This window comes from Cinclus cinclus, chromosome 18 (assembly GCF_963662255.1).
Source record: "Cinclus cinclus chromosome 18, bCinCin1.1, whole genome shotgun sequence".
In the NCBI taxonomy this organism is placed as follows: Eukaryota; Metazoa; Chordata; class Aves; order Passeriformes; family Cinclidae; genus Cinclus; species Cinclus cinclus.
In genome coordinates, this window is record NC_085063.1 from 8,322,218 (window position 1) to 8,350,185 (window position 27,968).

The following is a 27,968-nucleotide window of genomic DNA, read 5'->3' on the forward strand; positions in this document are numbered from 1 at the left end:
CTCCTGCAGTGGGCAAGGCTGGATGCTGCAAATCCCAGAGGATGCCCATCCTCTGGCAGCACCGGGAGGGCCCAAGGGGTGCAGGCATAGAGGACGGGGACCGGGACAAGGCGCGGGAGCTGGAGCAGCACCCCTCTCCCCAGCTCCAAGCAGGTCCCGCGGAGCCCCCGCACAGGGCGGGGGAGCTGGCGGCCGCGGCCGGAGCGGCGGAGCAGTTCCGCTGTGTTGGTGGTCGGGTGAGCGGCGCCGGCCGGAGCGGGGAGCGCGGGCCAGCTGCTCTGCATTAGCCCGCCTCGCTCATCCCGATCTGCCGGGGACGGGTGAAGCAGAGGTTGTGTTTTTCCCCCGCTGGCAGAACCGAAGGGCAGGGAGGGCAGGAGGAACACAAAGCCTCCTTCTTTCTTCGTTGGCTCCCAGATGGGGACGCCGCTGGAAGCGTGCTTGCTGCTTCCTCCCTTCCTGTGCGAGCAGCAGCTCGGGGCCAGCTCCGCTCCCACATGCCTGGCTGGCCAGGAGGAGGTGCTTGAGCCCCGGCTCCGGTGCCGAAGCACCAGGGTGAAGGTCCACGGTGCCCTCTAGCATCATCGCTGAGCCACAGAGCTGGGAAGGGAGGTCGGGCAATGCAGGGGCCAGCGGCAGTGAAGGCAGGCAGGGCTGCGGCATTTACAGGCAGAGAAGGCACATTTTGAGTCCAAAAGCAGTAAGCACCAGGCGGCTGAGGCAGCGGGATCACACCGGAATGACCTTCCTCCTCCTCGGGCACAAGAAGGAAGCGTGAGCAGAGCAGAGGTGCTGCAGGTCGGGCATCACGCAGCCAGGCCAGGGTCAGAGATGAGATCAGAAACCTTCACTCTGTAGCAGCCTCACGGTCTGAGGGAATCCTGACAGGAGCATCAGCTCGGTGGGAGGGAGGAGGGCTGGAGCATCAAGAGCCTCGAGGCCACTGCGAGCACCCCCAGCATCACCCAGGTGATGTGGTCCTGAGTGCAGTGGGACCAGCTCGACAGAGCTGCTCCACACTGGTGGGGGTCCCTCTCAAGTGGTTCCTTTCTGGCCTCGGCTCCCTTGAGAGCCCAGCTCAGATTCCCAGCGCTGTCAGGGACCCTGAGCTGGTGATCTTCCTGAAGCGGTTGGCAGCGCACACCCCAATGAAATTTTTCTGTGAAAGGGAAGAGGAAAGATTCTCATCTTCTGGCAAGGTTGTGGCACTGAAGGTTGAGCCTGACCCTGCTCTGGGGCCTGAGAGACTACTCCTGCCCCTAAAAGCTGCTCTTGGCATAGGCTCAGGAATAACCACCACAAAGGGACCTTTGTTTGAGGGGGGCATTACCTCAGGGGCATCCACACTCCAGGGTCCCCAGCCCTGTGTCCTGGCTGCCAGCAGCACAGTGAAACAGAGCCATTCTCCATGCTCTAGATACCATCCACCAGGACAGGGAGAGTCTGGCAGCCCCCACCCAGCCCCCTCAGAAGCTGCTGACCCTCATGCTCTTGGCAGAGCCCTCACCTTCCAGCGACGTCTCATGACATATTTCTTGAGCAGTACTTGGGACTTAAGCCGCCGGTTGGAGCGTTTGGCTTTTTCTGCCAGATTATTGAGCCAGGGATGCTGCAGGCACTGGTCAGCGCTCATCCGGGCACTGGGAGAAAGAGGAGTCTGTGCCAACCCTGCTCAAGCCCCTCACCCCCAACCACCCCCTTCTCCAGTCACTCCAGAGCCCCAAAACCCCACAAGCCTGCAGGGAAGAACCAGATGGAAGGATGTGCCCAGGGACTGGTGGGGCTGGGCAGGACTCTGAAGGGTCCAGCACTTGGGACAGGTGTCCCTGCAGGGATGCAGGGCTCTGTTGGGGACAATCAGAGTGGGGCAGTAGGACAATCAGTGGAGTTAATCCAGTGCTGAACCCAGGGGATTCTGCTGGCCCTGGTGAAGAGGCAGCATGGGGTACCCGGGCCAGCTCTGGGGGATGCCCATCCCAGGATCCCATGGCCACTGCCAGCCCCACACCTCTTATCCTTGATGATGAGGTTGGAGACGAAGTCCTTGGCCTCATTGGAGACGCTCTCAAAGGTCTCCTCATCAAAGTACCAGTTGGCAGCCAGGACATTGTTGAGTGTCTCGGTGTCATCGTCACCCAAGAAGGGGGAGAGGCCGCTGAGCCTGGGGGTGCAGGGAGGTGAGGAGTCAGGTGCTCTCAGGCTTCCAGACTCCCTGGAACAGAGCCAGTCTGGCCAGGGATGTTTCAGGGATGTGCTGCCTCTGTCGTGTGCTCCTGCCTGCAGCTGGGCTGAGCCTCTTCCTGCCCCCAGCCCCACACAACCATGTCCCCACCCAGGACCCCCCACCTACCACCAAGCAGCCAGATGCCTGGGGACAGCTCTGCTCCCAGGGGAGCTGTGCCCCAGCACTACAGCTCCCCAGCATGGCACTGGCAGCCCCGGCCCAGCCCTGACATACAGCATATAGGTGATGACGCCCATGCTCCACATGTCCGTGGTGTAGGAGACCTGCTCGTAGTTGACCACCTCAGGGGAGAGGAATTCAGGGGTGCCAAAGTTCACTTTCAGCTTCTCATTGGGATTGTACCTACAGCAAAGGAGGGGTACCAATTCAACAGAAGGGGAACAGGCTGCTCCCCCAAACCACTGCCCCTCTCAGCAGATGCTGCCCTCCCCAGCTAGTCAGGGAGTGCTGTGGACAAAGTAATGGCCTACAGCAGGTCCTGGGGCTCCTGGTACCCAAAGGCACACAGAGATTAAGGGTGGAAGGGGAACAGGGAGAAAGAAAACCTTACCTTCGAGCCAGCCCAAAGTCGATGATCTTCACCATGTGCCCCGTGGCAGCGACACAGAGGATGTTCTCAGGCTGTGGGGACAGGGTGACCATTGCCCCACCACCAAGAGAGGACATCCCCACTGCACAGATCCAGCAACCCATGGGTCCTGCAGCTGACCCGCACCAGAGCAATGCCAACCCAGAGGCATCTCTCCACAGCTAGCCAGCGTCCCGCTCTCACCCTTGGCCCTGCCATTGTCAGGCCCCAGCCCCGCACCTTGAGGTCGAGGTGGAGGACGCACATGTGGTGCATGAAGCGGATGCCCTCGCAGATCTGCCGGACGAACACCATGCAGTCCACCTCTGTCAGGTGGTAATCGTCGTCGATGATCCGCTCAAAGAGCTCACCACCCTCCACACTGCATGGGGATGGACCACGGAGTCACTTTGGGGGGACTCCCTGCCCCAAGCCATCCTCCTGTAGAGCTCCTTGCCCTCCTGAGGACTCTGGCCTACTCCACCATGGAGGCGTTGAGCAGAGCCAGGGTGGGATGCAACATTTTGGGGTTGGACAGCCCCAAGGTAGGCACAGGCACTTACAATTCCATGAAGAGGATGATCTCACGGGGCGTTTCGATGGCATCGTAGAGTTGGATGAGATTGTGGTGGTTCAGCTGGTTCATCACATCGATCTCCAGCAGCACCATCTCCTGCAGAAGGAGCCCCAGCCTGGGGTGTCAGCCCTGGCTGTGCCATTGGGACAGGTTGTGTCCCCACACCAGGGGCACACAGAGTGTAACATTGCTACCACCTGCCCAACAACATTCAGACCTTGTCTTTTGCTCCTTGCTTCCGGATCACTTTGGCTGCCAGCTTGAGCCCCGTCTCCTTCTCTGTGCATGTGTGAACTTCACCAAACTTGCCCCTGTGGAGGGAAGGAGGAAGGGAAAGAGGGAGAAGTGCCCACACCGTCAGCTACCCAGGAGGCTGGGGACTCTCACAGTGCACTGTGGTACTGCTCTGAGCTGCCCAAGGCACCCATCCTGCACAAGGCACCCACCCATCATGACCAGAGGAGAACTACTGGCTCAAGGCCACTGCCCAAGGCTGGAAGGCAGCTTGGGATAGTGCCAGGAGAAGCACTGGGGCCCCTCCTTACCCCCCCAGGATGTCCTTGGAGCTGAGGCTGAACTGGGAGCTGACACTGGCAGAGCGCAGGGTGACGGTGCGATGAGCGAAGGGTGCTGGTGGCGGAGGGACATCATCTGCCCAGAGACAAAGGATGAGGTGAGAAGGGAATCTGCTGTCCAAGGGACCCCACTCTGGGTATCCCTGGCTGCCCTGGTGTGAAGACAGGCACCCAGCCAAGCCTGTGGGTGGAGGATGGGGCCAGGTACTGAGTGCTGGGCTGTGAGCCAGAGGATCCTGGCTGGAGCTGTACTGGATGATGCAGAAACCCCTGAAGAGTCCCTCGCTACTGCCCACAGCATTGTCCTGGTGCATGGCACCAGCCCTGCTCCATGGAACCCTGCTCCACAGCACCCATCCCAGTGCATGGTACCCACCTTACTTCATGACAGCCACCCCCACGAACCCACATGTCACATTTACCCTTTCCAGGCCATATTGTTGTCTGTCATCCTCTCCAGGTCAATTCCCCTCCATGCCACCACCTCCTGCTCACTCTCCCATTCACGGGGCATTCACAGGGCACCCCATGCACACATTCCTGAGCCACCCTTTCCCAGGTGAGAGCAGGACCCAGCCTCACAGGGATCCCCATAAGCACCCACATCCCCTCCAGGACAGTGGTGCAGGATATGAGGACATGCTGTCCCCTGCCACCAGCCAGTCACTGTCACTCCCCAGGCTCCTCTTCCTCACAGTCAGTGTGGCCAGAGCAGGCCAGGAAGGGACGCGACGTATTTAGCCTTGTTTACAGTGAAAGGGGAGCTCAGAGGCCACCAGGCAGGTGACAAGCCAAGGTCAGGAGCTGGCAGCACAGAGGCCATGGGGTTCCCAGGCAGGCAGGGCCATGGGGTTCCCAGGCTGTCACTCCACAGAATGTCTGCGGGATAAAGAAAAGGCAGGTACCTCATGGCCTTACCCAATATCTCAAAAGGGTCTTCCTTTCCAAAATCAGGAGTGAGGTAGGGGCTGGGGGGTGGCTTTGCCTCTGTCAGAGATGGTTGCACCCCAGGTCCAGGCTGCTCTGCCACCCCAGCAGGATCCAGGAGCTGCCCTGTGGCACTGGGCAATGTCCTCTCCTGAGGGGTGCCGGAGGGTTCCAGGGGCTGCAGGTCCCCCAGGGCTGGTGGGCCAGAGCCAGGCTCTGTTGGACCCTCTTTCGTCTCCACCATTGTGGTCTCCTCTTCTATTGTTTCCATCTCTGCCACCTCTGCCCAGGGTTGGTCCTCCCTGGAAGCAGGAGTGGGAGGTGAGCAGAGCCCAGCCAGCAGCTCCTGAACCCAGCACCCAGAGACCCAGGGCTCCCTGGAGCAGTGAGGTGGATTCCCCCATCCCAGGAGGGTGTGGGTACCTGTGGCAGGCAGCTGGGCAGCTCAGGCTCTGCAGCAGAGCTGGGCGGGGGGGTTCAGGGATTGTTGGTGGCTGTCCCTCTGTCCCCTTAGACACTTCCTCCGTTTCATCCTGAGCCTTCACAACAGCCATGGCCGCTGCTTCCATGGGCTCTGCAGCCCCATCCCCAGCCTCTGCTCCAGGTGTGGGAGGCTCCACCTCTGCAGCTTTCTTCCCTCCATCCCGAGCCTTTGTAGTAGCCGAGACCTTCTCCTTTTTAGGATCTTTTCCTTCATCCGCAGTCTTTGATGCAACTGTGGATTTTTCCTTTGCAGTTTTCTTCCCTCCATCCTGCAGCTTTGCAGGTGCTGGGGACTTCTCCTTTGCAGTAGCCAGGACCTTCTCCTTTTTAGGATCTTTTCCTTCATCCCCAGCCTTTGATGCAACTGTGGGTTTTTCCACCTTTGCAGGTTTCTTCCCTCCATCCTGTACCTTCACAACTGCTAGGGGCTTCTCCTTTGCAGGCTCTTTTTTGCCTCCACCTTGGGCCATTTTTTCAGCTGATGTTTTCTCTGCCTCTGCTGCTGCCTTCTCTCCATCCTGAGCCTTGGAAGCATCTGGGGCTTTCTCCTTGGCAGGAATTATGTCTTTCTCTTTCACTGAAACGGGGGCTTTCTCCTTCACTGGAGCTGAAGCCTTCTGCTTTGTGGGCTCCTCTTTGCCTCTGTCTGGAGCCTTTTTAACTGCTGGGGCTTTTTCTGCCTTTACCACTTTATTCTCCCCACACTGGGCCTTCACAGCATTTGGGGGCTTTTCCTTTGCAGCAGCCGTGGTCTTCTCCTTCGCAGGCTTGGTATCAGCTGGGGATTGCTCTGTTTTTGCATCTTGCTTCCCTTCATCCTGAGTTTTAGCAGTGGCTGGGACCTCCTGTTTTGCAACCACTGTGATTTTCTCCTTTGCAGGCTCTCCTTTGCCTCCATCCTGAGCCCGAGTTGCAGCCAAGGCTGTCTCCTCCATAGGTTCTGCTTTCCCTCCTTCAGAGTTTGCTGCAGCCAGAGCCTTCTCTTCAGTGGACTCTGTTTTTCCACCTCTCTCAATTCCTGACCCACAAGGTGCTTCCTCCTTCTTGGGCTTGTCTTTTCCTCTATCCTGTGCCTCAGTTACAGCCAGGCACTTCCCCTGCATGGGCTCATCCTTCCCTCCATCCTTAGCCTTTGCAGCAGCTGAAGCCTTTCCTCCTTTGAGCTCTCCTGCAGCTGGAGCTTTTTTCTTCCCAGGCTTATCTTTCTCATCCTTCCCTACACCCTGGGCCTCGGTGGCAGCCAGCACCTTCTCCACAGTGGATGCTGCCTGTCCTCCATCAGATGCTGCCTGTCCTCCATCATGCCGCACAGCCGAAGCCTCCTCTCCTGGAACTGCTTCCCGTCCATCCTGGGGCTCTGGAGCAGCCAGAGCTGTCTCCTGCTCCGGCTCTGTCTTCCCTCCTCCAGCCTCTCCTGCAGCCTTCTTCAGCCCAGGCTCACCTGCGCCTTCGCCCCGTGTCACGGTGGTGGCTGGCACTGTCCCCCCTTGGGGCTGGGCAGTCTGGGGGGCTGCAGGTGCTGTGCTGCCCTCGGCTTCAGGGGGTGCCGAGCAGCCAGCCCCCCCAGTGTCGGCACCATCCGCTCCTCCGCCCTGCTCCATGGGACACTCCAGGCAGGAGCCGGCTGCCCTGCGATGCTCCCGGTTCGGCGAGGCCCCTGCGGGAGAGCAAGCGACAGGACTCGGGCAGCGGCTCTGTTCCTGCAGGGATGAGCTGATGCCATCCAGCCGGGAGCTGTGCCCCCGCCGCCCAGCCGGCGGCTCCCGGGCTGGTGGCACCGAGCCAGGGACCCCACGTGGCCACCAGTCCCGGCACCGTCCCCATTGTGCCCCCGATATCTGCCCCGCGGTGACTGATCGATAGCCTGACCCCGGCACCTGTCACCGGGCGCCTGGGGCCTCCGACGTGCAAACAGCCAGCCAGGCGCGCCCAAGGTGACAATTTAAGGCCACATCCCACCATGGCAGGGCAGGAGACAGTAGCTCTGGCCCCGAGCTGGAAGTGGGGATCAGGAGAGGTTCGTATTCCCGGCATGGCCCCACCGTTGTTCCCCTGAACCACACAGGCAAGTAGGCAAACCCCACCTGAACCACACCGACCCCACACCCAGCAGCTGCCAGTGTTGCTCGTCCCCCTGCCCAGGGGTATACCCAGCTCCACCAAGGGGACCTCTTGGTGCCCTGTACCTGCATTGGGCTCCAGCCCAGCACCTGATCCCCAAATCCCCGTTCTGCCCTGGGCTCCACTGACCTCCTGCACCCGTTCATCTTTCCTCACCCTGTCCCAAAACACCTCTGTGCTGCCTTCCAGAGCTCAGAACAGCCCAGCCCCAGAAAAAAACCCACCAGCCCCACAAAAAACCATCCCAGTAACAGCGAAGTTGCTTGCTGGTCTACTGGAACAGGAGGTGTAGCAGAGCAGTCCCTGGGAGAGCGTTCCCACATCCCACAGCTCAGCACAGAAGGCCCCTGGGGATGGAGGTGTTCTTCCCAGGACTGGGGGCTCCACTATCCACAGGACTCCCACCACCACACCCCAAGTCAGAAGCCATGCCCCCCCCCCCTCCCCTGGCCCTGTTACCTGGGTCCTGGTGCAGTGGGTGGTCAGAGGGGCAGCATCCGCACTGTGGCAGTGCTGGAGGGAGCAGCCTCTTCTATCCTGGCTGTAATGGAGCCGGATTAGTGCAGGCAGAGGAGGATCCTTTACAGCAGCGGGAGCCGGCCCACTTCGCCTTTCCCAGCACCTGTTACTGCTGGAGCCCGTTCAAAGGACACGCCACTCTCGCCTGTCCCCCGTGGGCTGGGGCCACGCAGGCAAGGGGCAGGGGACAGGGACAGATTTCCCTCCTGCACAGCACCACAAGGAGGGCTGACACTGGACACAGTTTCACCCCAAAACCATCCCATGGGGGGGGCCTGGGTAAGCTGGACACAGTCCAAGTGACTAAGGCCCTCCAAGGTGCCCACAGGTGACACAAGGTGGCCACCGGCCAACCCATGGGGATGGTGGCCAGGAGCAGCTGGTGGTGGTGCTGGTCCCTGTGCTGCTGAGCTGTGGCCAGCTCCCCCCACTGGCACTGGCCCTTTGGGAGAGTGGCTCCAAAGGACCCTGTGCTCTGGGTATGATGTGGCACCTCTGGGCACTGCCACTGGGGCTTGATGAGGGTGACAGCATCTGGGAACTGGGCACTGGGCCAGCAGCTGCAGCCTTCCCTAGGAACCAGCTGAAATACTACTTTTCTGCAAAATCAAGTGTTTTGGGAATCAGGGAAAGAAACAGAGGAGCTGGAGGCTCCAGAATGTTTGGGTTGTGTCTATGGCTGCTGCACAGGCATTGCCAGCTCCTTCTGGGGTGCTGCACCCCAGGACACACCTCAGGAACTGTGTGGGGCTGATTCCTGGTGTTTGCTGGAGGAGTGGGACTCTCCCCAGGCCCAGGCTGGCCAGGTGCCCCTGGGGAGCCTGAGGTTACCCTGGGCTCCTCCAGCCTCAGCACCTGCCAGCTGCCAGCCTGGTCCTGCCTCCCAGCTCTACACCCCACAGCCACACAAACCTCAGGTCCTGCCAGACCATCTGCTTAAACCTTGCTTTGTTTTCTTCTTAGTTTAAACCCTATCTGTGGCAGGGCTGGAGGCTACAGTAGCAAAGGATGTGGGAAGGCTGCTCTGACCAGTGTCATCCACGATGGATGCATCCCCAAGAGCAGTGCTCACTTTGCCTGCAGCACCTCTCAGGAGGACCAACACTGCTCAGCCAGTGCTGCTGCTCCACATTGACAAATTCTAGCTCCCAGTGAGCCACCAGCATCTGTGTGCCATGGCCTGGGGTCAGACTATGCCTGTGGTTCACATGTGGCGTTGAAATTGAGAACCAGGATGGGAGCACAGCTGTTCTTCTGTTCTTGAGGTGCTGCTGTCCCACCTGTCCCTGCCCTGGCCTGAGGCACCCACCATCAATACCTCAATGCAAAAGCAACACTTGCTCAGCAGGACACAGCTGGGGACTTCTGAGCAGATATGGAGCTCTCCCACTCCAGCCTTCACAGCTGGGATTTGTGGCTTCAGCAAGGCCAGCTCCTTTCCTGAAATCCATGTCAGGACTTGGAATGTGATGAGGACCAGCAAGGATAATGCAGGAGCAGGCACACAGTTCCAACTCACTGATGTGCTGACACAGTTGTGTACAAGCAGAGGTTGGAGCATCACCAGCAGCCACAGTTCTTGGTGACAATGACATACGTGCTGGCACAGTCCTGGCACAGCCACCACCCCTGTTATGAGTGGGAGTCCCCCACCTTGACCTCTGTAGGGCCACAGTCAGGAATAACTGGCCAGATGTGCCTGACCAGTGGGGACTCTGCCCATCAACTGTCATCGCCAATATACAGCTTGGAATTGCCTCTCTCCTCCTGCAGCCAAGGGCTGTCAGGCACCTGGAGGCCACCAGTGTCACTTCAGGCACATACTGCCACCACTCCGCCAGCCTTCAGTTCTGCACCCTCCTGGCAAACTTCAGGTGGAAGGAGCACATCCATGCCCAGCATAATGCAAGAGCCCATGAGCCAGAGCCGTGCCCCACAGCCCCCCCTTGGAGCTCTTGGTGAGGTGGACACTGGGATAAAATTCTCCAAGGAGAGCAGGAGCAAGCACCTGGACACCAGCCAGCCTTCCTGGGATGCCTGAAATCTTCCATGCTCCCTGGGAGCAAGGTTGGTCTGGGCACAAATCCCTGGGACAAGGTGAGGAAGCAAAGTGCTGGGCGTAGGTACTGGAGGAGCCACAGTTCTCCAAAGGCAACGGGTGACCATTGTTTGGCATTATCACAGATAAAATTCATTTTTGAGCACAAAGAAATTAGCTAAAATCAGACTTTTGAGAAGAAGGATCTGTAGAATTAAAGGGTAGTATCTGCTGCACCCCAAGATTTCGGATGCCTTGGTCCAAGACCACACGCCCAAGGAGCAGCACAGTGCTCTGGGGCTCTACAAACCAGCCACCACCCAGGCTTCTCTGCTTGGGTTTTTTTTTCTCCCTTCCCATTCAGGAACTTAAGCCAGAGCCTACATTGGCTGCAGCTGGGAAACAGCCTGTCCTGGGGCTATCTGGCAGCGCCTCAAGCACGCTGTTCCCTGGCGACGCCGTTGTCACAACTGCGGCAGCACACTTTAACCTTTACGTCTACCCTGGGAAGGGAGGCTCTGCGGGGGCAAAGCCGGCCCATTCCCGGGAAACTCTACACCCCAGCTAAATCGAGCGGCAGGGCAGGCTGAACAACATCCCCACCTGAATCCCAGCCATGCTGCTGAAACACAAACCAGCCGGGCTGTCTGGCTTAACTGCTTCCATCAGGACCAGGGCTTCCACCACGAGCTGCCATCGTGTCATGACAAGTGTCAGCAAGGTGATGGGGAAAGACAAGGAAAAATCCCAACATCATTAAAAGAGTATCCAGAGTGATGTGGCCACCAGCAGCAGCACCATGGAGCACCAGGACCTGCCTGGGTCCAGGGGTCCTTGACAGGTTCAGGCCAGGTCACACATGACCTGGTTTTGTGTTTCCTAGCAGACAGAAAAGAGAAGCAAAGCTGTGATTTGAGAGCATCATCGAGCCTTTTTCATAAGAATTTATTCACCAGATAATTTGATCTCGCAATTCAACATGAAAGTCCAGGAAAACATTGCCTTTAAGTTCCAGCTCTAGACTGTGTTCAGCAAATTATTTTGATAACAAACTGAGTACAGCTCAACTAGAAAGGGAGATTTGGTACCCAGATCTTCTCTCCTAACCTCCTCCCTCTCCCTGCTCTCAAGGCATGCATGTAACAGTAATGGGCTACAAATATGGAATATAAAAATGTTTTTGCAAAATCCACACAAGGAAGAATATAGATTTTACATCAATTTCTCAACCTACCCTGACTCTAAAGGGAGGTGTTGGAAGAGCACCTAGTTAAATACCAGTCTCTTACTCCCATTCCATCCTGTAAATTTGGTCTCCCAAGCACCAGAAAAATCACCCACCATTTCCCTGCTGAAGCCTTGGCCAAATCCCATCCTCTCTAACATCCAGCTCCTTCAAGACATGATTTTTACATTTTGCACACTAGAGCAATTTTCCCACCATGTCACCACTTCCCTCCTGGTTAAGAGAACAGGTCCCACAGCCCAGCCCGTGAGAACCTAGTGGGTGAATCCAAGCTCATACAAACACCCCAGACCCTTGGAGGCACAGCTGTCTGAGGCTCCTGCCCCTGTTTGCAGTATATGGGGAATAGAAGAGGCCATATTTGGGGGAAGATGTAATATCTTTTATTAGATCCAAATGATACCATTGGGGAAAAGATACTGCCAAGCTGTCAGGCACACAACCCCTTCCTCAAGGCAGAAGAGGCCATGTAGGGCCATCAGGAAAATCCAGCTGCTTCATCCTTCAGGGATCAGTGGCTGCTCTAGTTCCACGGCCTCATGATCCTGCATGCCTTCACATTCTTCAGCAGCTCATCATCATGCCAGCTTCCCCTGACTCATCATCAATATTTGCTGCTTCTGCTGCCCACATGCTCCCTTCTCCAGAGCTGGCACTCGAGGAAAAAGCAAGGGCTCTTTGACAGCCCATCTGAAGTTCTGTGATGTCCCCATCCAGTAGCAGATCACAAGGGAACAGCTCCACCATGACAGAATGGGGGTTAAGGCAGACAGGTCAGATCCACACAAATTTGTGTTTTCAAGAAGAGAATGCTGATGTGTCCCTTGTGCTCCAGGCACTCCTGCAAATTGTCACAGCAACAGTGACATCAGGTTTTCTGGCTGTCCTCTAACTCTCAGCTCAGTAACACAGGGCTATGAGCAAAGTCAGAAAAATGTGGCTAAGGGCAGACTGGGTGATTCAAATCAAGCTTTTGGGCCAACCTTTGCCACAGCTACATAAAGATACTTAAGAAAAGGGAAGGAGAAGCTGAAACTTGAGAAAAATGGAGGCATGTCTGAGCTCACCCTTTCCAAGAACCCACACTGGCACAGGGTCATTCATCCTTTAGTGCCAACACACTTCCCCAAGCCTCTCATTCTCCAGTTCTTCAGTTACTAACTGCAGAAAACCTTTAATTAAAAACAAAAAAAAAAAACACCTTTGTATTTCAGTGTGGGTGGCTTTTCTTCTTTTAATCCCAGCACTGAAGTTTGAGGCCAGTGCTCTTTGAAACACTCCCACAGAGAACCCAGCTGTTCTGCAATGACACCTCTTGAGCATCACACTCTTTACAATTCCTGCAGAAACATCCCTCTGGTATAACAAATGTTCATCTTGGAATTTAGGGTTCTAAGGACTTTCTTCTACTGTTACCTCTCTCAATCTAAGAGTAAAATAGCAACTGCTTGATGTACTTTGGCAAGAATAAGACAGCATTTCTAACTACCCCTTTAGCTGGAGTCTAACACCAAGTTTGAACTCTTCTTTTTACCCAAAAATCTGAGGAAAAAGCTACACACTCTGGGAATACTTCAACAGTATCCCAGTTCAGAGGAAATGAAAGAATGTTTTCCATAACCACCAAACAAGAAAGTTTGTCTAGTTAGGACAAATTAATTCTCAATTTCCATTTTCCATCCCCCCTCTTATAAGCAGCACAACAAACAGTAGAACCAGCCCTGCTCACAGGTGTTTCAGCGAAATATAAAGCTAAGAAATCAGAGCACAGTAAAGTTTTAATAATTATTTCTTACTTAGTAATCTAGATGTACCCACTCTTCACAATGCCAGCAGTTTTGTCCTTCAGCACATTTGAGCATTTGGACTATATTTAGCTCTGCTTGCTTCTCAAACTGGCCAGAGATGCTGATGGCTCTGTAGTCAAGAGACCTGCACTGGCAGGAGCTGGGGCAGCAGCTCACAGCAAGTCACTTGCCAGATAAATGGTTCCCCAAATACAAGGGCTTCAGCTATAAAACAGCAAGATGATTTAATGCTCTAATATACACAAAGAACTACTTTTAAAAGCACGGGCAAGATTTATCTTTGTGGTCATCTAAACATCAACAAGGAAGGCCAGACCCACACTACGTTGGCTTGAAGGAACCTCACTTAACACAATTCAAGTTAAATGTGGACTAAAAGGCTAAAAAAGGAGACACTTGAAAAGAGCACTTAGTGAACACACATAAGACAGCTCTGCCAGATGCATGCATCTGTGTGGTCAGTCTTTACCAAAAACTCTTCTGGCAGGAAAGGGCTTCAGCCCACTAGCCAGAAACAGAGAACAGATTAGGAATTTTTTATTTAGTTAGGTACACAATATCTGTATGCAATATCAAAACTTGCTTTAGTCTCTAGAGAAGACAGGGTCTGGATACACAGCAAGGCCAGGAGGCACTGCTGAAATGCCATAGGCTCAGGTGGAGTTTAACTACTCGGTACAAAAATGGAACCAAGCACAGAAGTTCAGACTGAGCAAAACAATTGCTCCCTCTCTGTACCAAGGGAGTGGAGAGGGACAGGATCTCCCTCCAGTTATGATGTGGATGCCCATCAGCATCGGAATCTGTCTGAGAACTTGGGAGACTTTGGCGTAGTCAGTGGTTGATCACTGGACTTCACTTCCACACTGCGGTATTTGCGTATTGGATTTGCCTTGTGAACCTGTGAAAAAATAAAAGTAAGCAAGAGCAAAACAAAGCAAATAGTTGCAATTATGATTAAGCTGAAATTTGCAGGTCAGCTGTGGATGAGGTGAAGGCAGGCATCTGCTCGAGACAACCACACCACCCTGGGCACTGGGAAAATGCACAGCACATGTTGGGGTTGTGGGTTTTACTAAAATCATTCTGCTTTGTTAGCTACACATGTGCACATCCAAAACTCAGCCATCTCAGCACAGCTGCCTTCTTTGTTTGCATAGTTTCATAGGTTTGGTTTTTTTAAACCAGTTGTGAAGTCAGTGAGTCATCAATTTGCAAAAGGGAACCTTGAAAAGGCAATTTTAGCACAGCTCAAGAGTGACATTAGCTCCATAAGGATATTCCCACATTCCTTTGGGTTACTTTACAGCCCTTACTCAGAAACAGCTCACTTACCATTTCTTGTCTTAGCTTAGCAATTTCTTCCTTTTCACGCTCCTCTTGCTGCTGCCTGATCTGCTCCTCATACTTCTCCCTTAAGGCTTCTGCATCTGCCAATTGCTTTTCAAATTCTTGCCGTTCTTTTGCTCTTCTTTCTGTTGCCAGCTCAAAGCTTTCAGGAACTACAGAACCAGAAAGGCTCTCTAAGTTTAGAAATAGAGGAGGTAACATTGGTTCAGAGACAGTCAGGTAAAGCAGAGCAGTACTAATGTCAATGGAAGCCTCCCTTTGGAGAGCTTCCCCTTGGCAAGGGTGGTTAGGAGATACCTCCAGGCTTCAGGACAAGACAAAACTTTACTCCTAGACGTGAGCAGTGCTAATGCAGACATCACCCTGTCATGGGTGTTCTCATGGGAGGGAGCAAGCACACAATTGTTAGTACAAACAAGCTTTTGGCTAGTTTTATGCTCTACAAATCTCAGCCTACTCAAGTAGTAGATGCCTTCATCTCATTAGAAACAGGAGGGAAAGAGTGACAGCGCTGCAGAAATGCCAGCTGTCTCTGCAGGGAGCTCCTCACATTCTCAGTACCCTTATCCTGAGCTGGCACACATCAATCATCTGCCAATTGCAGCAGAGCTGCTAAATACAGCTGCCATACTGGAGCAGGACAGGGGGGCGGAGAGGAAATCCCCCTGCTCCCAGAGGACACAAGCTGTTAGGCAATTAGTTGATTAAATGCAAGGCACTATTGGCTGTGCTGATGAAGAAGAGGCAACAGCCAGAAAAAACATCACTTAATTGTATCAGTTCTGAGCTATCAGCCAAGTCCACGTAGCAAGTACTTGCAACTCTACCTGATAGCATCTTGTGTTCCTTTTTGGGCACAAAAGGCTCCTGGTACATCACTATGTTGGGACGAGCTTTAAAGCATGCTGCCTCTTTCTGCCTTTTCAAGTCTTCTTTAAGCTGCAAGAGAATACAACACTTCAAGTGCCAGGCAGAAAGAGACCATCTCCCCATGACCCAGACTCCAGAACTCCCTACACACTGGAAGAGCCATGCTGACTTAGTCAAATAATTTCCATAGAAAATTATATTAAAGCAAAAAAGTGGTGTCACTTGTTGTCTGACTGTTGCTTTGCCAAAAATAGCCCGAAGAAAGTTTCAGGTGTCCATTGAAGACTTCACATGAGAAAAGCAGTATATTATTTATGTGTCAATAAATTCCTGGAGACAGTCAGCAAATAGATTCAGCAGCACAGATCTGCTGCTTAGAAAGCACCCCACAGATTCAGCAGCACAGATCTGCTGCTTAGAAAGCACCCCACAGCTGTTCATATAGTTACAGTAAACCCCATCATTTACCATAAAGTGAGAAAAATAAAAACAAACAATTGACCAATCCTTAACCCACAGCACAAGTCTCATGCCAAGTACAGAAAAATTCCTTGCTCCAACTCAGCTACTGATTCAATTCAAGGACAGTTTCGGTAGTCAACCACAACTCCACCAGCTGCCTTTTTTTTTTTTTTTTTTTGTCTGGTCATTCCCATTATTCTTTTCATCCTACCTGCTGTTTCCAGCTCTGGAGCTTGGCAGCTCCCCGTTCATCCACCTGCAGATGGAATGGTTCAGGCTGAGTTGTGCTTTTGACCTTCTTTTCTGGCAGTTTAACTTGGTCAAAGTAAGGCAGAGGCAGTGCTTTGAACTTTGGTACCTGAAATAAACAACTCAAAATATTTCTTGTCCTTTCCTTGGATGTTTAAGAGACAACAGCAAGTCATGTAACACTTTTTACTGAAGGAGTAGAACCCAAGGTAGCTTTTAATTCTTACCTCTTCCTTCTGTAGTTCTTCTATTTTTTTCTCTTTTTGTATTTGTCGCTCTCTGTCCCGGGCATCAAAAGAGAAGGGGCAAACTTCCACGTGCCTCTGCTCTGGCATTTTGGGTTTGAAGGGCACCCCATAATGTGGCATAGGATTAGCTTTGATCACAGTCACCTCCTCTTTCTCCTAAAGGGATATTAGCATTAGGATCTGATTTTTTACTTTATTGTACAGGCTGCAACTCCTGCTAAGCAAAGCCATAAAGAGCTTTGAATGAGCTCCTTCAGTAAGGGACACAGCAGGGTCATGCAAACAGTGGACACTGCAAAAATTAGGAATCCAAGGAGTACCAATTTACTGGCATCCTGAACCACAGGACCAAGTCTCCCTTTTTTGAAACCACTCTCAATTCTAGTACTTATCCAAATTAGAGTGTAATTATTTAATATCCTCTTGACAAGAAGGAAAGGAAGAAGGATATGAAGCTTTCAGAATCCTGCTCCCCACCTCAGGGAGAAGAAAGGTCATGTGCAATATCTGCCTTCAGTGACAGAATAGGGAAGGATGAGAAATCTAAGCAGTTCACTTTCCTCATTCATAGCAGCAACACCTCAGAAACCCTCAACAGTGACACGGCATTATTTAATTTTTATGAGAATTCAGTTTCTGTAAAATGACCAGCAATAACCAGATTGCTTGAAGTGAATGGCACAGGCTAAGGTAATCACTGGAGGAACTTCTCACAGGAGGGGAGGAAGGGGCTTCCAGCCTCAGAGCATCTCACCACATCCAGAGGTACAGCAGGCACCACAGTGTGACCTGGGCCTGGCTCCAACCTCATCACAACTGTTACCTTTTCTTCCTCTCTGCCAGACACACGGGTTCTGCTTCTCACAGTGAACGCTGGAGACTTGGGGACTGTAACAGGAAGTGCCTTCTTCTCTGGAACACCCTGTTCAGAAAAGCCAGTAAGGAGTTACCCAAGTGCCAAGAAAACGCCTCAGGGAAACAACCTGACAGCACAGGATGTACCTACTGCAGTTCTTTACCTAATGACACTGTTTACTAAGATCACTAAACACATCATGCAACATTGCCACAAGCATTTTGAAGCACATTGCCACCTGAGATCCAATTCCCAAGCCTGGGTGTTATTAAACTACTTACCACAACATCCTCCAGGATTTTTGTGGGACATGGCCTGGAATGGAATTCGTAGCGCTCTTCCTCCTGCTGCTTCTTACTCTCACGCTCCTGAATCCTTTTTTCTATTTCCAACTGAAAGCCAATGGGTTGGGTGAGCTCCTTCGCAGGGGGTTTCTTGGGCAAGAGTGGCCCACCCTCAAAGATTTTGTAATTAACTTCTCGTGCTTTGAATTTGTACCTATGCAGGAGCAAGGAAGACAGTCACCAACTGTACATTGTATCTTAGTGTGCAGCTCTAGTTAGCAATTCTTCCTTTGTCTTCAAAACAGCAAGATTAGTAAGAAAAATATTATAGATTGTTTTCCTAGAAATCCAAACTTTTGCCTACAGGCAAGTTTTAAAGTGCATGCAGGCTGCATTGCTATATTGGGTTTGCTTTACTCATCATATGCTATAATCAACCCAAGATCAGCTCTCCTAAGAGCACTTTCTTCAAAATGAATTGTTTATATTTCACTTCCCTACAATCAGAGTTAAAGAATTATGAACAACCTAAAGGAATTTCAATGGTGTATGCCACTCATTCTTTTGTACAAAAAGGGTATTCTGGAGACATGATATTTTGGTATATGAAAAATATTTCCAGTGTGGTACAGTTGTTCTCTGGAGGACTAGAGTAAGCCTTTACTTACTGTTGAATTTTCTCTATTTCCTCTGCTTCCAACTCTGCAGCAGTCTTGCAGGTGACAGGTCTCAAGCGCTGCTTTGTTCGCAGCACTGGAGTTTTGGCTTCTGTGAACCGAGCCTTCACTGGCTTTCTTGAAACTGAGCCTACAAATTCAAGTCACAGAGAGACCAGCAGTTAATGGCAAGAACTGCAACAGACACAGGCCATTTGCTCAGAGTAGTCAAAGCATCTCTCACTCCACCACCACATCTGTGGACACAGCCAGCACTACTCACCTTCCTCAGATTTCCTGCTCCTCAAATGGTAACGAGGGGGTGTGCGTTTTTGGAATGCTTCTACCTGCTCAGCAAAGGATACATATTCTGCTGTGGGTTCTTCAAGTTTTCTTTTGTTTCCCTGGGACAGATTGAAAGGTTTGGGGACAGTGTGTCCCTTTGGCATTCGCACCTGGGGACAGAAAACCACAGTCAGTATGGCCAGAAGGCTTGGATGACATTTCCTTTCCCACTGACTCACAGTAACTCTCCCATCCTCTCACTGCAAAGAAGGTAACACCTCACATTAAGCACAAGTGTTAACAGTCTGAACATGCACAAGTTACACTGGGAAACTGTATTGAGCAGATTAAAGCACAAAGTGGAAAGACTGGAAGATCTGCCATTAAAGGGCTCCTTTTCCCACAGGGTTTCTTTGGAGTCTTGTGGCAACACAGGCACACAGGAAGTTTGCAGTCACGTTTGCACAACACCTGCACTCCTGTGGTAACTTCTCTCTGGGTATCAGTCCAAGCATTGCACAAGCAGCAAGAATCAGTGAGCTGAGGGCTGGCAACTCTCGGGCTCTCACCGGAGAAGGGGGATGCTTCCTCAGTATTGCTGCAAAATCCACCTCCTTGTACTCGTTCCCAGGCCGGCTTTCCACGTTCTGTTTAATTCTATTCTCCGTGCAGAAGTGGAAATCAACTGGCTTTGTTTTTTGACTAACAGGTCTCTTCACGGGTTGTCCTAGATGAAAAGAACATGTAAGGACTGGAAGCCTTTTGCTGTGGGGTAGGATTTGTGGAAATAAAAAAGCATTTGATTTCTAACAACTAGGTAAGTTTCCAGAGAACTCATCTTTATCATGACATAACCCAAACACACCTGTTTCCAGGCAGTTTAGGGGCTGATTACATTAAATGGCTCCTAATATTTATTGCAAAGTCTGAAACGCTAGTTTTCAAAGGTACTTGCACAGCTCTGTGCAGCACTCTCCAGCAGAGCCCAGTGCAGCTTCATTTGGCAATTCAGGCAGAGCCCACCTGCTCCAGCAATAGCTGCTTTCAGAGACTCCTCATTCTTCTTCCGCAGCTCCATAACCTCCTGCTGCAACTGCTGCATCTTTTCCAGCTCCTGCTCCTCTGTACTCTTTGGCTTGCTAGAAGGTTTGGTCCTCCTGCAGACACACATTAAAAACTAAGATATGCCTTCCTGCTTCCCTGGTTACTAGCAAGATTTAGTGCAAGGAACATGCTTATCTCCAACCTCACTGCAAGAGCATCACCAGTTATAAAACCATCCTCTTTAGAAAAGACCTGCTTGGATTTTGTTTGTTCAAGAAATCTCACAGCTAGCCGCTATTCTGCAGACCCATTTGCTCTGTGTATTCTTGATCCATTAGGAAGAACAACTTTTTTTCTCAAAAGAAAAGCAAAAGCTTTCCTGGGCACACATTCAGCTGGTGAAGTACATATCATCCTAATATTGTTGCCTTGACCCAGTGTTTACTAAATGTGATACCATCACATGCTAAGTTGAAGCTGAAAACACTCAGCCAGGACTGTCACCTAAATCAACTGTGATTAGCACACAGGTCACAAGAAAGCCACGTACTTCAACATGGTTGGTGTGGAGGGCATGGTCAGTTTGCTTTTCCCTTTCTCTGGGGAGAGGTCAGGATCCTGCAGGGGCTCTCTCTTTGTGGATGCCTCAGTCACCTTCTCTCTGCTACCAGAACTAAGAGGAAAAAGTTATTAGGGCAAACCCTTTGAATTAACTGTGTTCTAAATAAATGACCACCTGCAGTTCTCACCACTATGCATAACATCCCAACACCTGGTGAGGTCTAAGGTATGCCAGGCTGGCTTTACCACACCCCAGGCCCAGGTATAGACCATCCAGCTTTCCCTGGTACTCTAAGGCTGCAGAAGAGATGAATTACTGAGTTGTTGGAACTTTTCTGGAGAAGGGAGGTATACTGCAGATCATCGAGGTACAGTGGTGTTTCAAAGGTCACACTCCAATTTCCTGACCTCAAGCTTATCACCATATGATACTTTAGTGGTTAAGTTAATTTGAGAAATATTTTAGCTGTGACTCTTCCATAGCTAATGATTGCCTGATGACTTCCAGATGGGTAAGTTCAGACAAATTTAAATCTGACAGACACAGAGTAAGAAGTAAGAAAGTGAAGAAGCCAATGCTTATTTCATTCACATCTCTACCTCCAAACAGAGCAATTCTTTCAGCATTTACAGCCATCTCCTGTTCATGAAATCAGTATCAGCAACCAATTCCAGCCACCAATCCCTAACCTTCCTGTAAGAACCTTCTCAGCCAGGTGGAAACCCTTTCCAAACATGGACTTGGATGACATACATTCTCATTTTCTTCAAGGGTGGAACATCTTCCTTATTATCCAGGGCATTAGCAATTCTCTCTGCCTTGATTCTGCCTGGCTGCTTGCGCTGCTGGGTCTTCCCCTGCTTTGTAGCCAGTCTCCTGCCCGGTCTAGAGTAGAATAGAAAGCAGAGGTCAGTATTCTCACAGATCTGAGAAAACACCTGACCTGGATAACACTTTTTATGTCAGTGCATCCCCTAACTCCACCACACAAATGGCGTTTAACACAATAATCCGAACATAGCATGATTTATTAAAGTCTAACAAACCATAAACTAAATATTCTTTGCTATATATGAGCATGCAGAGGCCCTTACATTCATATCAAGAATGAGTTCTGCCCAAGTCAAGCAGATATAAACAAAGAAACTTTATAAGCCACCTCAGTTTCAGATATCCTCACATTCCAGAAGCTCCTGGTGCTGCCGAGCCTCATTTGACAACTATGTGAGACACTGCATTACATTTCCACCCTAGAGACTGCCCCTCCAGCTTAGCCAGCAGATCAGGTGTCCCAATACACGATCTCCATGTTGGAGAACTCCAGCCCCACAGGATGCCCCAAGAACAGCTTGAATTGCAGATCCTGAGAGCAAGGACCTGCTTAGTTACACCATCATCAATCACAGTACAAACTGAACACAAGTATTTCACCTCTGAGGGGCCTCTGCAGGGGCAGCAGCTCTCCAGGTTGCCAGGGACCCAACGATATTCTCAGGGACCACATTGTCCTGGTCACATTCTGCTCCATTATCGCTTTCACCTGAGAAAGGGGCAAGCGTCAGCTCATCTATACACACAAATACAGAACAAAAAGTAAAACTATGAGACCTTGCACAAAAGAGTTTATGAAGATGGCCCCACAAAAGCCAGACAGAGGCCTTTCCATTTTGCCAATGAAAAGCAGGTAAAATTTATACCCTCCCTGCCATGTCATGCCAGCTTACTCATCACTACTTCTTGTAACGGGACAGAAGACAGAGTAACATCAGGCTTTGATAAAGCAGGGCTGCAGTGTGAGATCAGATTTTCTGCAGGAGGGACATTCTCCAGATTGGCTTTTTGGTCTGTAAGGAGAGAAAGATTTTCACTATACACACTGCTAGGAATTGTTAACAATACCCCAGAATATCATGAGGTTAACAAGGTAAAGTTACAGATGACAAAACTTAAATATAAAAAAATAGAACAAAAGAAACCCTGGGCATGATGAATAATGCAATTAACATCATGATTAATTGGCACAGAATCCATGCCCAAAACAAGATTCACACTGAGGCGTCATTCAACAAGGAAACAACTCAAGGAGTTGAAAGCAACTTACCAAACCAGGAGTCAGCATTGTGTACATCATCCTCATTCAGAGTTGCAAAATCGATGCAGATGTTTGGGACATCAAAAGAATAACGGGATTCTGGCTTAGACATCTTCACAGTCACACTGTCACCACGAGTCCTCTGCCTGCAGGGCTACAGGCCTTTAAACAACAACAAGGTATCAGTGGAATCATCCCCCACCTCTCTTCCTCTGCAGAGTTTCTAGGGACAGGCATTAGGACAGCTTTTGGTAAAATCCTCACTTCTTGCACTTCACACCTTAAGGCAGAACTCCTCATGAGCAATGCAGAATTTTATTCTACTGCTGATCTGCAGAGCTAAGGAGATTTTACCATTGTTGACATTTGCAGGTTCAAAACTATCAGAAAAATCAAGTTTTGACGGGATTGGTTTTTTGCATCTGTAGGTGTTAGAACTGTGTTCTTTAAGGGGTAAAATATAAAGCTTGTCCAGAAAGCAATTGATTTGCACTTCCTTCGCTCACCACACACAAAGAAGAGTTCTTACCCTTACAGAATTTTCAAAGCTCATGAGATTCACTCCAGAGCACTGCAATGCACAGCCTCTCTCTCTGAAGGGCTACAAACAAGAACTAATGATACAATGGTGCTCCTCCACAGAATAAATTCATTTTCAAAGCAGGAAGAGGGTTCTGCAGAACATTGTTATTGGGCAAACAGTCAGAAGGAGGGCAGTGTCAGGCCCTCTTGCATGCCATAGCAGTAGCCCAAGGCTCGCCAGGCTATAAACAAACTGAGCACTGTGATCCATGTCAAACAGTCCCTGCAGTTAATTAATGAAGCACTGACAGCAAGAGGAGTCCCTGTGTCAACAGGTGATATTAAACTCAGCAGAACAGGAATAAAGCCAGTGACAACGTTATAAAACCTGAAATTATAACAAAACCTTCTTGCAAAGGTGCTTTTGTGATGCCTTGAACAGCTGTGAGGCAAAGCCCACGAGGATGTTATAAAACACTCCCCAAGGAAATAATCTGAACTTTGCTTTTATGAACCCAAGCAATTCCAAAGCAGCATATTCCTAACTCACAGAGCCTCAGCCCTAAACCATCTGTCTAGGCAGACCACACATGGTTCAAAACCCAGATGGTGTTCCTCAATAAATAAGAAAATGGTCAAGATTAAAGCGAAGCAGTGTTTAGGGGGTATCATGCTGGTCACAACCACTGGCCCCCAAAGATGGGTGCACTGAGAAGCTTCTAGCTCCCCAGAGCAGAGCTGTGATAGTTAAAGGCAAGAATGTCAGTAGAGAAGCACCAGCTACATGGCTGGGAAGATGTCAAGGTAGGGCCCAAAGAAGGCAAGCAGAAGAATTGGAGCCAAAACCAACTGTAACTGAGCTCAAGACACGGCTGGAATCAAATGCTTTCCTACTGCCCTTAATCAAGATAGAATTTCTGTCAACACTTTAGACTTTTTTAAAAAATCAAATGCGTCATCTGCATTCTCCCCTCACCCTCTCCAGTCAGAGTTAGAGCTCTGGGCATCATGTTTCACAGCTACTTGTGCCCACTGCTGCAGTTTGCAGCTTTTTACTGTGTAGAGTCCATATTCCATAGTATCATCACCCTCATCATCGACCTCTTCTCTCTCCCCTCTATCCCAGACAGAAGAGAAAAGTCAGGAAAAGATAAGAATTGTATCACTGCCTCAGTTTCATACTCTGTTTCTCTCAAGAGACAAGAGGGAGATAAAAGTCATTGTGACTGAACTCCAGAAAGTCCATTTCAGTCAGATGAACTCATGGCATCTGCTTCTCAAATCCCTACATAGCCTCCAAGTCCTGCCCAGAACAGGACTGACAGGGAAGCAGCAGTTCACCGAGAGACATCCTGCTCCTCCACCCACCAACTCGGGCTAGGACAGGGATCAGCCAGGAATGCCCCACTGATTTATCGCTCCTGTGCCCACCACAAGGCATCTACAATCTCAACAAGCTCTGCCAAGCACAGCCTGACACTCACTGCCCACACCCTGCAGGCATTTTAAAACACGCCGGTCGTGATTTTGACAGCACAACCACATTTATCTCAATCCAAAATTCTTTCTCTCCACTGCAGCATTCATCCACCAGAAGGGAGGCGTGGAAATGTTTCCTCATTAATAGGGACGTTCCCTAATTAGCAGGCACTGCGTGCATTTCCCCAAGTGTGATTACAGGCACGCTGTAATCCTACACAGCTCAGTAAGGATTTAAAGCATGACCCTGCTCTCCCCCACATCCATCACCTCCTGTGTCGACATGGGTGTCTGCAGTGAGCCAGAAGGGGAACCCTCACCCCCTTTCTGCAGGATCAGCTTTCATCTGGTGTGCAGAGCTGCTGAGGCAAAAGGAAGATCTGAACTCGCTTGCAAAAACATCCCATATTCCTTCTATAAAGCAACTACTTCATTAAAACCTTAATTTTCTTTCTAGGTCTGCTCTCTCACTGACCTAACATGCCTCCAGAGCAGCACAGCCATATCCACAGGGAGGAACAGGTAGCAGGTTGCTCTGGACAACAGGTTTCTTTTGAATAACTACACTTTGGCACGTTCCAGAAGAGTGTCTTGGCATGGTTTAGATTAGTTAGCTTTGAAAAAGGATTACACTAAATTGGAACAAGCATTCCTGTCTCAGGATAAGACTGATCCAACAGCAAGTGCAACAGGTATTCTGGAATAATTTCACACCTCGCTCTAGTCCAAATTAGCTTCAAAATACTGACACAATTCCGTCACAGATGTGTTCAGTGTGTTTGTCTCAATGTAGTTGTGAATTTTGTGCCAACAGCACAAACTGCCTGGACAAACAAGCCTCCCAGCCATTCAGACAATGGCGTTGGAGGTAAGATGCAGCATTCCAAGATGACAAATCAAGGTCAGAGGGAGAGAGACTGGAGAAGTTTGGGAGAGTAGCAAGGACAGAAGGGTACTGATATGGACAAGTGGAAATGGCTTCAAACTAAAAGAGAAAAGATTTAGATTGGACATTAGGGAGAAATTCTTCCCTGTGAAGGAGGCAAGGCTCTGGCAAGGGTTGCCCAGAGAAGCTGTGAATGCCCCATCCCTGGAAGTGTTGAAGGCCAGGTTGGACAGGGTTGGTCCAGTGGAAGGTGTCTCAGCCCAGAATGGTGATGAGGGATTGGAACAAGATGAGCATTAACGTCCCTTCCAACCCAAACCAGTCTGGATCCTGAGGAAGGCAGAGAGATCTACTCTTTCCTGCCACCTTGAAATTGTAGATAAGGCCCTGGTGAACTGGAGATGATGCCTTATCACAACACACCACTGGAGCTTCACAAATTACAGACGTCACTGATGGCAAATCCTAAGAGGATCAGAAAGCACAATAAACAACAACAGACACACAAGAAGGCTATTCTAAGTTACATCAGCAGATAAATACAAAACCAGCTGATCCACATGCCTCAGAACCCAAGACAGGCAACCAAGAATAAGCAAGAGAAGCTGCCCTAAGCCTGAGGCAGCTGCATGGGAATGTACTTCAGCAATTCCAGGGCCTTCTGCTGGGGTTCAACACCAGCTGCCACTTAAACACAGGATGCTGCACTAACTAGGCAAGCTTTCATTCAGCCTGGCAGCTCCTTGTCCTGCAACCCAGAGTTTTCTGTTATTTTTATTTGGATAATAATCCAAAGTTCCTGGATACTTTTCAGGGGTTAACATGTAAGTTGGAGTATTAAGAAGGGAGGTAAATGCCTCTCTGAAGCTACAGTCCTGTCACCACAGCCTGGTAAGAACCATCCCACCACAAAGCCATCACCTGAACTCCCTCTGCACAATGCCAACAGCCTCAGAAAGTCATCCTTCATTCTTGCTTTTCCAGGGTTAAGTGAACACTTACAACACACTCTGGATCTACAGCTTCTCCCTCCTGTCTCGTGCCCCTTTAGTCAAAGTTCAACCGGCCTTTTCTGCAGCATAAAATCAACACTGGATACACCATCCCCAGAACACTGCTGTTCTATCATATAATGCTCAAACCGAGAGACAAAGCCTTTAACTTTCTCCAGTTGAGAGCTGAAGCAGAAAGCTCCGCAGACCACCCTGACCGGCAGCCAAAGTGCAGGCACAGCCTTTGCTCTGCTAACGGCCCAGTCCCGCCCCCATTCCCAAAAATAAACAGCCCTGACATCTCGTGCTCCCTAAAAAAGATCCCACAAGTATCAGAAGACATGAAGATGGGACAGCCTAAGAATAGATGTTCAAGGAAAAGCAAATTATTTTTAGCTAGCATAATCACAACTAATTGTTACATTTAGTTATAGGTCCTCTAGCTTAAAAAAAGTTCCTCATAAAAATAGCTCCCCTCATGCTTTTTCTATTACTTGGGCCAGGTTTTGCCTGGTTTGCTTCCCTCCTTTTCCTGGCAAGCAGGATTTCCACTGAGAAGAATTTGCCGAGCTTTCCCTCGTGAAACACACTGTTTCATCAGATTTCATGATTGTTTAAAGACTTAGAACTTTATTTCACTCCCGAGGCACCCATCCCACCATAAGGCACACCCTTGGTGTTCCGGTACCCCAATCCTACCGGGGAGCCGGAACCCCCCGCCATAGCGGCTCCTCCCGCTACCGGCCGGTGTCTCTGGGCTCGGCTTCCCCAGGGAATAAGGGCTTCGCCATCAGCCCCCCGGGGCTCCGTTACGAGCCCGGCCACGGGCTGAGCGGCTGGAGCCGCCTTCCGGCTCCGTTTCCCAGCACGAGCCCTCGGCCCCATTAACAACTCCCGGGCTCAAAGTAGGCCCGGGGAACAGGCGCGTCGCCACAGCCGGAGCGAACGATGAGATATAAGGAAAAGCTGACGGGTCGGAGAAAGAGGGGAAATGTCCTGCCAGTACCGCCACACTCACCTCAGGAGCGCCACCGCCACTCCGCGCGGCGCCTACGCCACCGCCGTTAACGGATTTCAAACGGGGCTCGGCCGTCCAAACCCACCAATCAGCGCCTGGCGCACGCCCTTGACGCGCGCTGATTAGCTGGACCGCTTGAGGACCCGGATAAGCAGACCCCGAGCAACGCAGTTACGCTCTCCCTGCAAAGCCTGACGGGAAGCGTAGTACGTGCCCGCACAGTGCCGCAATGACCGGGCGAGAACAGAACCACAACTCTAATAACGCCCTGCGGGACACATTAAACCAATCAGAAAAGGAGGTGCCTTGAGAGTCGTTCTGGATAGCCTATCACCAGCTGGCAGGCAGATCCCCGGGGGCCAGTGTCAGCCCGTGCGGCCGCGGGGCCGGGCGGTAGTTCTACCGGAGCTGGGTTCTAAGTACTGCGGCGGTATCAGTATCCGCTGTCCGGTTTCCACCTGCTGCTCCTCAGCAGATCAGCCCTTCTGACTGCTGGGCCCAGAGAAGGCGGCTTCTACCGCCTGGTAAGCCCGGCCAGGTTTCTCGGTGCTGTCAGGAGAAAGTGCCCTTTGCCCAGCGACGTTATCGACCCCAAGTGCTGCATAATCTTCCCCGTGGTCTTGGAGAGGGATGGGTAGCCAACTGTTAACGGCGGGGCAGGCTCCGGTTGCCACAGTCGCTTTCACTGCTCTGGCACTGCCTGCATAATCCTCCCCTCACAGCCCCTCCACGAGCTCCCTGAGCACTATGGAGACAGAGAACACCCCACGTTAGTCCCGGACTGCTGTGAGTGGACGGCGGTCGTGTCAGCTGCAGGGCCGTGCCCTCCGGGCGCGGCGAGTGAGGAGGCCGGAGCCGAACCTGGCGCGGCCAGCAGGGGGTGCCATAGCTCCGCTCTCCGCTCGTCACCTTCGCGCCTGCGCACTGGCCCCGCCGGCACAGCGCGTGTGCACCGCGTCCTCGCGCCGTCCAACCGACGCCCCTCGCCCAGCCTCGAAGCACCGTG

The 27,968-nt window shown here is 51.1% G+C and overlaps 2 protein-coding genes across 11 annotated transcripts; both read right to left on the reverse strand.

Moving 5' to 3' along the window:
• Positions 1 to 1,078: 1,078 nt before the first annotated feature.
• On the reverse strand, positions 1,079 to 6,976 carry MYLK2 (myosin light chain kinase 2). The gene is made up of 13 exons (XM_062505190.1): positions 6,931 to 6,976; positions 5,693 to 6,852; positions 5,316 to 5,560; positions 4,884 to 5,194; positions 3,936 to 4,041; positions 3,608 to 3,701; positions 3,377 to 3,486; positions 3,054 to 3,195; positions 2,796 to 2,866; positions 2,459 to 2,587; positions 2,009 to 2,161; positions 1,508 to 1,640; positions 1,079 to 1,159 (listed from the first exon to the last, which is right to left on the reverse strand). The coding sequence occupies exons 1-13, from the start codon at positions 6,974 to 6,976 to the stop codon at positions 1,079 to 1,081; spliced, it is 2,781 nt and encodes a 926-aa protein (XP_062361174.1).
• Positions 6,977 to 11,328: 4,352 nt separating this feature from the next.
• On the reverse strand, positions 11,329 to 27,966 carry TPX2 (TPX2 microtubule nucleation factor). Of its 10 annotated transcripts, none has more exons than XR_009933790.1 (18): positions 26,963 to 27,944; positions 22,075 to 22,227; positions 21,698 to 21,817; positions 21,405 to 21,540; positions 20,727 to 20,858; positions 19,962 to 20,084; positions 19,391 to 19,524; positions 18,937 to 19,094; positions 18,366 to 18,537; positions 18,095 to 18,233; positions 17,424 to 17,640; positions 17,110 to 17,208; positions 16,266 to 16,442; positions 16,001 to 16,147; positions 15,285 to 15,396; positions 14,443 to 14,630; positions 13,846 to 14,008; positions 11,329 to 12,140 (listed from the first exon to the last, which is right to left on the reverse strand). XR_009933790.1 is itself a non-coding variant. In XM_062505344.1 (18 exons), the coding sequence occupies exons 3-18, from the start codon at positions 22,175 to 22,177 to the stop codon at positions 13,898 to 13,900; spliced, it is 2,268 nt and encodes a 755-aa protein (XP_062361328.1). In that variant the 5' UTR covers positions 22,178 to 22,227; positions 26,963 to 27,707; positions 27,824 to 27,966; the 3' UTR covers positions 13,629 to 13,897. The 10 variants fall into 10 exon arrangements, 9 of the variants coding, with proteins under 9 accessions (XP_062361328.1, XP_062361330.1, XP_062361329.1 ...); XM_062505344.1 differs by lacking the exon at positions 11,329 to 12,140 and having other exon boundaries at positions 13,629 to 14,008; positions 26,963 to 27,707; positions 27,824 to 27,966; XM_062505346.1 differs by lacking the exon at positions 11,329 to 12,140 and adding an exon at positions 22,595 to 22,666 and having other exon boundaries at positions 13,629 to 14,008.
• Between the last annotated feature and the right edge of the window lie 2 nt (positions 27,967 to 27,968).